The sequence below is a fragment of the Myzus persicae genome, unplaced genomic scaffold, assembly GCF_001856785.1.
Source record: "Myzus persicae strain clone G006 unplaced genomic scaffold, MPER_G0061.0, whole genome shotgun sequence".
Classification (NCBI taxonomy): Eukaryota; Metazoa; Arthropoda; class Insecta; order Hemiptera; family Aphididae; genus Myzus; species Myzus persicae.
In genome coordinates, this window is record NW_019100725.1 from 204,043 (window position 1) to 216,586 (window position 12,544).

Sequence of the window (12,544 nt, forward strand, 5' to 3'; positions counted from 1 at the left end):
GGACTGTTTGTCATCAAATATTTGAGCCTCTCTCAATATTTCACAAGATCTCCGCCTATGGAATACGTTGACTATCGTTGGATTTAAATTCAACACATCCTATACTGCAGTGACTTATCAAACGAGATACGTCTATCAATTACGTTAATTTGGTGATTAGTGGGGTTCGGATTTATATTATGCACTAAAAAATTACAAAATATGTTCTTAAATACTAACGTATTACATAATATAAGGTTGGTATAAGTGTAAACATGTAGGTAACGTACCTATACTATTGTCCAATTTTCCCAAGTCCACCGCTATCAAATCTCGTGCAGGATCTGCCGCGATCGTCGTCCCACCCGCATAGCCGCATCATAGAGGAGAAATTAAGGGACTTGGTTGGTAGGATCTGTAACAGCACTCAGCAGCGTGATAGTGATATATGGTCCAGCTTTTGAGCTTTATGCCTAGCCATATTACCATGGTTGTCTCTCACGAAACCCTACGTATAGGATTCTTCAGCCATTTGCAGAACCGCAACCCACCCGGTAATTTCGGCGAACAGATCATCAACAACGTGTCCTCGGCGCAGTTCTATCATTCCGAACGTGGGGAGAGAGGGTGCCCGAAGCGTGTATGTATACGTCAGAATTCATTGCACCCCTCTCTGGTGCTGCAGGAAACAGTGTGTTTGGCGATGTCAAAGGCATCGGGGCAGAACAAGCAGTGTGGGCACTGTGCACGCCAATGATTGTAAGTACCAAAGTACTATAAACCTTATACAATTCTTATGATATCGTACTCCGTAGAAAACCGCGTATGTTAAGTGTATGCGTGCATTTAATATAAACTCAGTACGTCTAAGCAGTGTTTAATTTTTAATCGATTTATTAGCGTTTTAAATTTTAAATAAACACTTTAATATATGAACACTTAAATTTTATGGCAAATCAATGCACTCAAATAACGTTAAAGCGAACAAGATAAAATAAAAAATCGATTCCGCTGAACACATACTTATGCAGTTATGCAAAACCGAACCGAATCAAAAATTTCTACCTGTAAAATAAAAAAAATCGGCCCACTTAGGTAAAACAAAAATTTTCATATAAAATGATTGTACATTATTTTGAGAATATGAACACTTAATATTATTATTAAAAATTAAAAAAATTAAAAATCGTTTAGTACAAAGAAATGTTATAAATTTTATTTAAAATACATATGTTTAGATTCCAGAATACACACATTAATACATATTGAGCAATTTGTTAGGATTTGAGCTCTTCTGCAAAATTGCGTCGATTATGATTTCGGCTGCACCGGAGTAGGCGGGAGTTCGTGTGATGATTATAATAAATTGTCGCACATTTTAGGCGGTGCAGACATGTGTTACGATAACGTAGGGATTACAGATTAACGGAGAAAATAATATGACACAAGCATCTATTTTTGACGGTTTATACATTTTTTCATATCTGTTTAAGGAATTGTCTTCATATTTTGTCGCACGCCCATGTCCGACAGTCACGAGTCGTCACTGGACAATTTTCCAAAACGATCGCATTGGAAAATGCGTATACATCTGTCGACAGGATGAGCCGTAAGGCCCGTAACCGATAAAACCAATAAACCTAAAAAAAAAAAAACGTCCCAACAAGTACAAGTGGCCCACCGGGAAACTCCCGGTATCCCGCCTACCCAGTCCGGCCTTAAGTAACTTATGCAAAAACGTGGCTACTTTTTTTGTTAAGTGGCGCGACCTGTGCTCATATGTAAACGGCTTTACTTATTATAATTTAATATTTTCAATTTAACTAGAATATTAGACTGTAAATGTATTAAATTAAATTCATACAGTCTGCAATAGGTATAATCTAATATTCTAGTTTGGAGGATTCTCAACCGCTGTGTCGCGACGCAGAAGTGTGACTCGAAATGCGGACATTCTTTAGTCGTATACCGCGTACTTGTTATCTTCTTGTTTTTACGAGTGTTAATACAATTCATAATATAATTTTACATTAATTAGAAGATTTTGGTTATTGGTTATTTACGTTTGCTGTAATAAATTTTCCAGCTAAACATTACCTTATAAACTCTAATAAAAATATAAGTTTAATTAAATAAACATTAGTTTAATATAATATTGTGTAGTAAATAGTAATCAAAGTTAAAATGGTTAAAATACAAACAATTATTGTCCGGCTTTGTGTCGACAATAAACGACGAATACGTACGTTCATTGTTTTCCTGCTCTCTCACGAACATTTTTACTATTTACTTATCACTTATCACTAAATTGATATTTTATTCAATTATATTATATAACACCAGTCATTGAGTAGGTTTTTTTATCTTATAAAGGTATATGTCATTGAGTGCTTAGCATTGTGTGATTGTATATATTTGTATCGAAAAAATAGTATGTTAAAACTAGCGACTGACCATGGATGGGGGAGTGGTAAGATTTTTCCCATAATAATTGCACGAAAAATGTTTCTCACGGTTTATGTAAAATATAATATGGAAACCCTATGTTATAAGCTTATGATGTGCAATATAATAAGTACAGGTAGGTATGCACTTATTTAAAGCGATGTGCCATGACGTGTTCCGGTGGAAGTAAAACAGATCACCACGGACAACAAACAATAATTATGCTAATACTTAGGAGTTAGAATGTAATAAAAAAACCAAAAGTTTTATTTCTGTAAAGTGTTTTAAAGATTGTTATAAAATTCAAGTAAACACTGTACTATAAAATGGTTAGAATATGCGGTTACAACTTATTCGTGCGGTGTATAAAATAATGTCATATAATGATAAAAGATTTGTAGTTTCAAATAAAATGTTATGCATGCGTTCGACAGGATTCCAAGTTCAATACAATATACATTTTGGTACATTGTTCACATTTTACTCTTTAATGGTGTTATCATTTTAAAATAAGCGGAATAAATAAAAACGTAGGTAAAGAATAGTTCAAATAAAGCATAGGTTTTTTTTTATTATTGGAATTTTCAGTATAAACACTATAAACTATTACAGTTCAACAATTGCAAATTAAAGCATAGGTTATTCACACATATTATAGGTACCAACCATAAAGATATTAGATACTTCTTTAGTAAAATCATATAATCAATATAATAATCATATTAAAAAAATAATTTTTACTGATTAACGATTATCTATCAAATGTTTTACCTAGTGCATAAAAAAATTTTTTTTTGCGATGTCAGCATAATATAATATTATTTCCCAAAAGTTAATTAAAATATCATTATTTTTTATCAAACAATATTAGGAATATGTATTGTATGACGTACCTACAGTCATTTTATGTTTAGCTTTTAAAATGTATTAATTCTTTTAAATTATATAACACAAAAATCATTTCAATATGAAATAAACGTTCTAAATAAAAACCAATTTTAATACTATTTGAAGATATTTTTCTACGGCGATCTTAATATATCGACCAAAAATTAAATATTCTTTTGTTTTAACTCTTCCCCTTACTTAGGCCTCAAATTGTGTACATACCAACCGGCAACTGACTTATCTTTTATTGAAAACAAAATTGTTTTCATGACGTAGCGGTGTTACCACATAAATATTATTCTTAATATTATGTTTCTTGTTAAAATGCTAAGCTATATGTTTAAATCACTATTTAGAATATTATATTATAATCATATTCGTGTTATTATTATTATTATTATTATTATTATTATTATTATCTGTTTTCAACAAATTTTTCTCCATACATAATCGGAAACCTGTTTTCAAGCTATAGTGTTATTATAGACGTGTAACTAAAATCATATTAGTCGACCGGTTTGAACAAAGCGGATTGGAGGAGGGATTTGCAACTACTGATGAGCATAATGCATATTAATAATTTATTAAATTATTTTATTTTATTAGTATCTCTTTTGGCGTATTACTGACCACTTGTTCATAGTTCTTACCTGTCGTACAAGGTACAACTAATTTAAGTCAGCGCTGTTTATTGTGGTTGGTGGCAGTTTATTTCTATAATAAGCACTATACGTCAGAATAATAGAAGTCACCAAAAAATTGACAGGTAATAACTCTACAACTATATTATGTACGTTGTATATTAAATAAATCAATTGATAATATTGTAGTACTTATTTAAAAAAACACTTTCACCTCATGAGTGAATTATTTTAAAATTTAAAATTATCTACTTATTTTATGGTACAAAAATAATCAAAATTTAAGAAATCACATAGGCGTTTAAAATGTTGTCATATAAACTGCTAGAACGAGCCTTTTACTGTTATACATATTTTTTTCTGTACTATTCAAATATATATACAACAGATAATGCATTGTATAAAAGAAAAACAAATATTTTTAACTTTAATTTCCTTGTTGCTTATCAAATTATTTTTACCTTGAAATCGTGACCTAGACCTTCAGTATGGCCTATAAGTTTACGGTTTTGCTAATAAATATTAGATAAATTATATATAACTTATATTGATTATTATTATTTCAATAGGTAATTTGCGGGATGTAATACAGGCGTAATTAAATTTATTCAGGGTACCATTGTAGTATAGCAGGTCACTTTTAATTTCAACAGGATAATTACAAAAGTGACAAATATATTATTATCTCCTCCATTTCATAATTTTTTATAATTAGTAAGTATCTACCAATCAACGTTTTTATTTTCTTATATATATGTCTTTATCACACAGTAATCAGTATCTTGTAGTATACCCATACTAGTTGTAATTTATTATATTTGTCTCAGAAACAATTTTAACACCATTTTAATATTATATAAAATACAATATATGGATAAATGTTGTCCCATCATATGTTAAGTTAACGATATTTTAATATTTGTTTTCTAAAAAATTGGACTAGAAAATTATGTCTGCATTTGAGTTTCCATATTATTATTTATGAATACTTTGTGTTTTGTGTGTGTACCTATCTACCTGCTTAAACTAATAATGCAATTGATTTATTTTAATTCATTTTCAACAAAATTATATTATTTTTATGTTATATAATCTTGATAACTAATAGGTGATCACTTTTATGAATAAATAATAACTATCTGGTAATTAAATTTATTATTGGTTATTTATATCCTTTCCTCAAATGTTTAACTGGCATGAACAATAAAATATTTGACAAATTTGTTGATTACAATATCATACGTGAAATCAAAAGATACGGTATTGGTAATACATTGAAATGATTACGTTTGTATACAATAAAACGAAGAAAAAGTTATTGACAACGGGCACAAACATTGCAGTTAACCATATACCAATATGTTAATTCATATGTTATTATTTTTTCTAATTCATTACTAAGTTTTTACTATAGGTACGTTTGATACCTGCAAGGTATCTAGAAATTAATCTAGTTAATAGAAAAAATAAAAACAGTTAATTTCTTACCGAATTATGTTATATTTGGTAGGTCAATTTCAATTTCCAAATTCGTCAAATCACTGATCCGTTTTTATGGTAATTAAATAATTAAATAATTTTTATTAAGTGAACGAAAGTTATGGATTGAAATTGAATTGTGTTGCTATATTACATTATGTTTCTATATAATAAAATGCACTTGTTGATAAATATATTTTATATGCCTGAAATATTATTATCTGATAAATAAATAAATACCTACATCCTAAAATAATTTTATTATTGTTGTTTAAAAATTATCACCAATTATAGAGGGTTAGGTTAGGTGAACAAAATTGGAAAACTGAAATAATAAAATTATTATTATTAAAAATAAAAAATTAATGTAAATACAATATAGGTACTTACATAGTATAAGACTATAAGCCATCAATTATTGGTTTTATGTATTTTTTTGACGATATGTATACCTTATACCTTATAATCAATGGTACCTAATCAGTTTAACCTATTTTAATGTTGTTATGACCCCAGCTACTCTTAGGCATGTACTATGTAGCTATTTATTTATAATGTTAAACGTATTGTTGTTTAGGTATAAATGAGTCTAAAATCTAAATTAATAAAAATCATTATAGGGCTTACTCTGCTGACGACGTCTAGGCCACGTTGACTTAATATTGTAAGTATAGATTGCCTTCGATCAGAAGTAATCAGTGCCCATGAACACATTTATCACGTAATTATAGTCTGAGCTGCTACATAATCAAGAAGTAAACACCGAAGGTAAAAATGTAAAATACATCTTTGATTATTGAGTTTAGCACGGCGTGGGTAATTTAAATATTTCATTATACCCACACTTCTGTTTTATATTTTTGTGTCTATAGGTACACGGTTTGACTTTCTTAACTGAACATGGACAGAAGTAAATTTATTATTTGTGTAGTATTAGTGTTCAGTTTGAGGATTGGCGGAGACAGGAGTGTGGAGGCTCAATCCTCACAAAACAATAATGGTGAGTTTTTATTTTGTTTATTAATCTATATACTATGTAAATATTGTAAATGGTATAAGAGTGTCCGGTTGTAGTTGAATTATTCAAAAACTGTCTGATTGATTTTTACAAACATTTCATAGATTTTTCTTAGAGATACCAGACAATTTTAGAGAATAGAATGAACCACGTCCAACAGATGGCGATGAATACATTTTATATCACTATACTACTATACATTTGATTTATAAAAATGTTTATGATTAAGTGCCTTGAAAAACAAAATTACGGGATAAAATGAGACTTTGTGTTGGTATTCTCAATAGTCGCCTTAGAGTAGCCTCTGATCTTTTGGTTAGCACCGTAGATATACGACCATATATCACCGTACTCACTTTTAAGTTAGAGTCATTCATAAAAAAGGGTGAAAGTAGGTAACTGCTCTACTGTACTGTACATATAGGTGTCAAGTGTATCTCGTTATTGAGTAAGTCACTATAATGTATGTGTTAACCGTGAATTCAGTGATAAGTCGTTGCTAACGAAAAACGATATTCTGAGCGAAGACAGTCTCTCCTCTCTCGGCCTATATTACTAATTATATTTTATACTATATTTACATTGCTGTTATAGTGATTTATTTTACTATTAGTAAGATGGTAGACAACATGACAAAGTTACACTTGAAACTTACTACACTGCAGTAGGTACTAGATACAGTCAATACAATATAAAATGTAATACAATATAAAACGAATTCAGGAATATAGCTGGTAATAGATATTAAATCAGTTAAATCAATAAAGAAACTCAGTTTTATCAAAAAAATGTGTTTAAAATAATAACAATACTAAGAAGTTTCGTTAAATATGGATCTAATAATTATTATTAAACTTACGATACAAGACCTCATATAATTGTGTTTTGGGTATTGGTTGAAGTAGTATAGTTCAAGTTTATTTATTCTTTTAAATAATTGCGAATTGCAGACCAACATGGCAACATGGCAAAAGTTCACCAAACGAACAGCAATAATACTATTACGATTTACAACAATAATATCTAACTCATATCATTCAATTATATGTTTTGTCTTATTTAGTTTAACAAATATTAATTTAAGTTCTTTAAAGTGATGAAAAAATAATTAGTTATGTTTCTGAGCAGTTACAATTTTACTATATTGTCAAGTCTGCAGTTAGCTATAATAAGTAATAATAATAAAAAACAATGCACATTTGGTAATTTTACTATTGCTTATTTATTATTATAAAAACACATTATGAATAATTTACCTAATTGTTAAAATTTTTAGAATGTTTCACACCAAATGATCTTAACGGAAATTGCATTAACATAAAAAGATGCCCAAAGCTACGTTCTCTATTAGAAACTCAGAGACAAAATGCTTCTATTGCCACTTTTCTCAGAAACTCCATGTGTGGGTATGAGGGTAAAGACCCCAAGGTATGCTGTCCATTGGAGAATGAACCCAACACCTACACTGAAACTTCTCAAAGGATAACTACTCAAAAACCTGATTCGACAGGCTCAGCAGTTTATGAAACAGTTACGTCGATCAAATTGCCATCTCAAAAAACTTGTGGACGGACCAATTCTAGCCACGTTCGAATTGTCGGAGGAAATCCTGCTGAATTAGGTATACGTTTGAAAACAAATTCAAGTGTAGTTTGTTTGTGTTTATTTTTTTTAAATTTAACAAATTGTATACCTTGCAAAGTGTATTAGATTTATTGAGTTATGAGAACAAATATTGACCTTTCAATGTATTTAGGTGCTTGGCCCTGGATGGCAGCACTTGGATATCAAGATCTCAGTAGGCCAAGTTCCGAATACCAGTGGCTGTGTGGTGGTGCCTTGATATCGGATAGATACGTATTAACAGCTGCCCACTGCACCGTCGGTATTGGAAATCGAAAATTGTAAGTGTATATAATAATGTGTTCGTTCAGTCTTTAAATTAGTTGAAAATTGTTTCTTTTTGTTTAAAATATTTGGCACAATGAGTAGTATCTTATATCCTTAATGTTTTTGAGACAAGAATATTATAAATTATAATAAGTATGTGGAAATGTTATTAAATCAATTGCGCGAAGAGGTTACTTACTACATACGTACTAGGTACTATTGATGTATATGCTACTACTATATGTAAGTACTTATTTATGAATCCAATTTTGAACAACTAATGAGTAGTCAAAAGGAAAACACTTAGTTACAAAACATGGTTATAAAAAATAAATTTGTTCAATATAAATAGATAATAGGCAGTAGGTTGGTTCTATAATTATTAAACCACTTACCTTGAGTTACTTGTATCATTGATCTTATATTATGCTATTATCAAACGAATTAATGTAAACTAATATTAAACATTATTTTTAAACAAAATGATCCATCAATTTATAAAAAAATCATTTTTTGATAGTCATTAATATCAAACCTCGTAGCTTCAAATTATTTAGTTTTTCAGGGCTGTTGCGCATTTAGGTGATTTGAACTTAGATCCTAAAGTGAATGATGGAGCTGGACCAATAGATGTTGCAATTTCACGTGTCATGACACATGAACGATATAACGCACAAGAATACACTACTGATATTGCATTATTAAAATTAGAAAACAGTGTTAGATTCAATCGTAAGTATTTTTAATATAATATATTTCTTAACACTATCTAAGTCTCCGGGGGTATCAAGAACGTGATCTCGGGGGTATTCGTTGTAGCGACACAAATGCCGCCTTTCTTTACATCTTGAAATTTAATATACGTAGGTAATTTAAAATATTTGAAAATAAAATACGTATATTTATTTCCTGCGTGCCTTATACCTATGTGGCTATGTCTTATATTCTATTATATAGGTAGGTACATGAGTTTTCTAGTTAATTATCTAGCGGTTAAAAAATTATTTTGTAAATATTAATTTTAATTGTGAGTTAAGCCAGATGATTCGTTTTGCAATCTCTAATTTCTTTCTGATTAACACTTATTACTTATGAGGGTAATAAGATAGTTTTAAAAACTGCAGGAAGCTTATCCTCACATTTTTGAAATCCAACTTTAATGACCTATGTAGAATTTTCAGAACGTCTACTAATTTTCGATAAACGATTTTCGTAGGTAACTTCTATTGGTATAATTATTGTTGGTATTGTTAATTATATAATTATTATAGAAATAAGAAACGTTATGTTAATATTATTATTATTAAACATTTCAAATACATAAAATCAATAGTATATTACCTATAATGAACATAATTAGTATTTATTGTACCCTATACATTTTTTTTTTAGAATTTATTCAACCTATCTGTTTGCCCATCTTATCACATCATAGAGCAAACAAGTTAGTTAAATCTGTACCGTTTGTTGCCGGATGGGGTTCCACATCATTTCGTAAGTAAACAAATAGTATATAAATAATAAATATAGAGTAGGGTACCTTCATTTACAGGTATTGCAGCATATTAAAATATTGATGTATATTTTGTAAATTCGGTTTTAATAATATTATATTTATTACTTAGGGGGACCGAGTTCAACTACTCTAATGGAAGTTCAAGTACCTGTGATAGAAAATTCCGAATGTAAACGAGCATTTGCCAACAAGAAATCCGTTATCGATGATAGAGTGTTGTGTGCTGGATTATTAACAGGCGGAAAAGACGCTTGCCAGGTGCTTATTGAAAAACTTAATAATTTGTTTATAGTGCTAAAATATCTATAATTGTTTGATTGTTATTTCAGGGAGATTCTGGAGGTCCATTGATGTGGCCCAGTGGTACTCAATATTATTTAGTGGGTGTCGTGTCTTTTGGATTTAAGTGTGCCGAACCTGGTTATCCAGGTGTATATACTAGGGTGGCATCATTTGTCGAATGGATCGCAGATAACATGAATTACAGTTGAATTGTATTAATTTATGCTGTTTTATATGCATTTTTGACTCAAAAACGAAAAGAAGAACAGACAACTCTGTGCAATTGGTTTATATATTTACTATTACAACAAATTTATAATTACTCAGATAACTACTTAATTTTAACCTTAATTGCTCTAAAAACTATATTTAGTAATTAAAAATGATATTATTTGTATTTTAATTTATTGTAATCGTTTATTTTAAAATATTTTGTCAGATTCAAGTATTTCACTTTTAAGCGAAATGTATACCTAGTACCTATATTATTAAACATGATAAATCATGATTGATTGATTTATTGATTTTAGTACTTTATCTGTGAAAAAATCAATTTTTTGAAATTAATCCTTCTAATAAACATAAAAATAAACATTTATATAATAATCCAACATATTAGGTGATCTGATAATTTAAATTTAAAGTTTTTACGTATTATCATATTTAGAAACATAAGTCCGGCTATAATATTGTCACTGCCTGTATATAATATGTAGTATATAAATATAATCTAAAAATGTAACTTCCATTAATACATTTATATGCTTAGACATATTATAATATGAAGTCTTATAATCATTGTATTCATATACCACATATCTAGTTGTAACAGCTAACACTAATGAGTGTGTAGATGGTACTATAGTAACTACAGTGGCGTATATACGAATTATTTTCACTATGGGCCGATTTATCAATTATCACTAGTCAAACAGCATAGCCATAATTATACATTTTTAAGGGAGCAGCTGTTATATAATTAAGAATTATGACGTATTATACAGTTCAAATAAAAATTGCGCAATTCAATTTTATAATTATTATGTAAAATTAATTTTTTGTTTCTTTTTTTAAAAATATTGACAGTGTCGTTTGTATATTTTAATGTTATCTTACTATGAATTTAACATCAAAGTCAATAAGTCATTAAAGCAAGTCCCGTCAATATATCTAACATTTCCTTGTAGATTACTCAAAAATGATTTTAATCAACCGGCTAACTTAATCATGGTGAAAAACTGTTAACAGTGTAAATATACATGCAATGCTTTAATTGAACCTGCAATTTCACTATGGGCTCTGGCCTAGGGGGCCTCCCCCCTATATACGCCACTGAGTAACTAGTACCTGGGTATATAATATTATTAAATATTTAGTATAATACGCGTTCCCTTAAGTAGCGACGAATTTAGATAGACATATCTAGAGATAGAGTATTTGTCTGTTACAATTTTGTTTACCGAGGTTTTAATTAAAATTAATTAATTAATTAAATTAATTAATTCGGTGTTTTTACTATCTGAATTGGTATGTTTACACTTTTGAGCTAGGTACTTGTATAATAAAAATGAATTATAATATATCATTTATATTTCATATTGTAATATATTTTACTGAAAGTATATTGATAATTCTTCAATACTTGGTGACGAAGATTATGTTAAGTGGAAAAATATCCAACGCAAAGCGAATAAAATGCAGTTGAGTACCCTGGTCAACCGGGAACTTTCAAAACTTCACGTTTCATCAATTAGACATTTGATTTAATGAGAACAAATAAATGTAATTTTTCCATATATTATATGTAATTTTTCCGTGTGGTACGTATTCAATCATAAAATCTGAAATAAAAATAAATTATTAAATCTGATAATGTATACAGGAAGATTGCAAAGTGTGTGTGCAGTGTTGTGCACTGCACAGTACTGAAAGTAATAGACTTGAAAGTATATAGGTGTTAGGTGTATTATGTATAGTGTTGAGAAGGAGACACTAAATATTTAGATATTTATATATATATATATATATATATACATATCGCTATATACAGGGTGTTATATTTGGTGCGTCCGGTGTGTTGTGCACCTTGGAGATATCAACTTATTTTTTATCAAATGAGAACCAACTTTTTTACTGTAAATTACTACACAGACGATATAATTGAAATCGTTGATGATCTAAATCAAAATTTAGACGAGTTGCTTCTGAGTTATTTAAATGTATATATACTGAAGGATAATAGAAAAATGGGTGTTTCTCGATGAAAAAAGAATTTCTTGTCGCAATATCGCCTACTACTAAAATGGTATAAAAGTCGAAGTATTCGAAAATTAGGTCATTATGTATGCTTAAAAGTTCTAAAATCGAGAGTTTGGAGAAGTCTATAATAAAAGTACAAATTGGGGA

General features: G+C 29.2%; 1 protein-coding gene across 2 annotated transcripts; it reads left to right on the plus strand.

Moving 5' to 3' along the window:
* Window positions 1-3,818: 3,818 nt before the first annotated feature.
* On the plus strand, window positions 3,819-10,658 carry LOC111042661 (venom protease-like). 2 transcript variants are annotated; one of them, XM_022327347.1, is made up of 10 exons: window positions 3,819-4,078; window positions 4,523-4,667; window positions 6,053-6,200; window positions 6,305-6,432; window positions 7,727-8,071; window positions 8,207-8,354; window positions 8,906-9,072; window positions 9,733-9,834; window positions 9,966-10,114; window positions 10,186-10,658. In XM_022327347.1, exons 4-10 carry the CDS (start codon window positions 6,333-6,335, stop codon window positions 10,345-10,347), a joined length of 1,173 nt encoding a protein of 390 aa, XP_022183039.1. In that variant the 5' UTR covers window positions 3,819-4,078; window positions 4,523-4,667; window positions 6,053-6,200; window positions 6,305-6,332; the 3' UTR covers window positions 10,348-10,658. The 2 variants fall into 2 exon arrangements, with proteins under 2 accessions (XP_022183039.1, XP_022183038.1); XM_022327346.1 differs by lacking the exon at window positions 4,523-4,667.
* The last annotated feature ends 1,886 nt before the right edge of the window (window positions 10,659-12,544 follow it).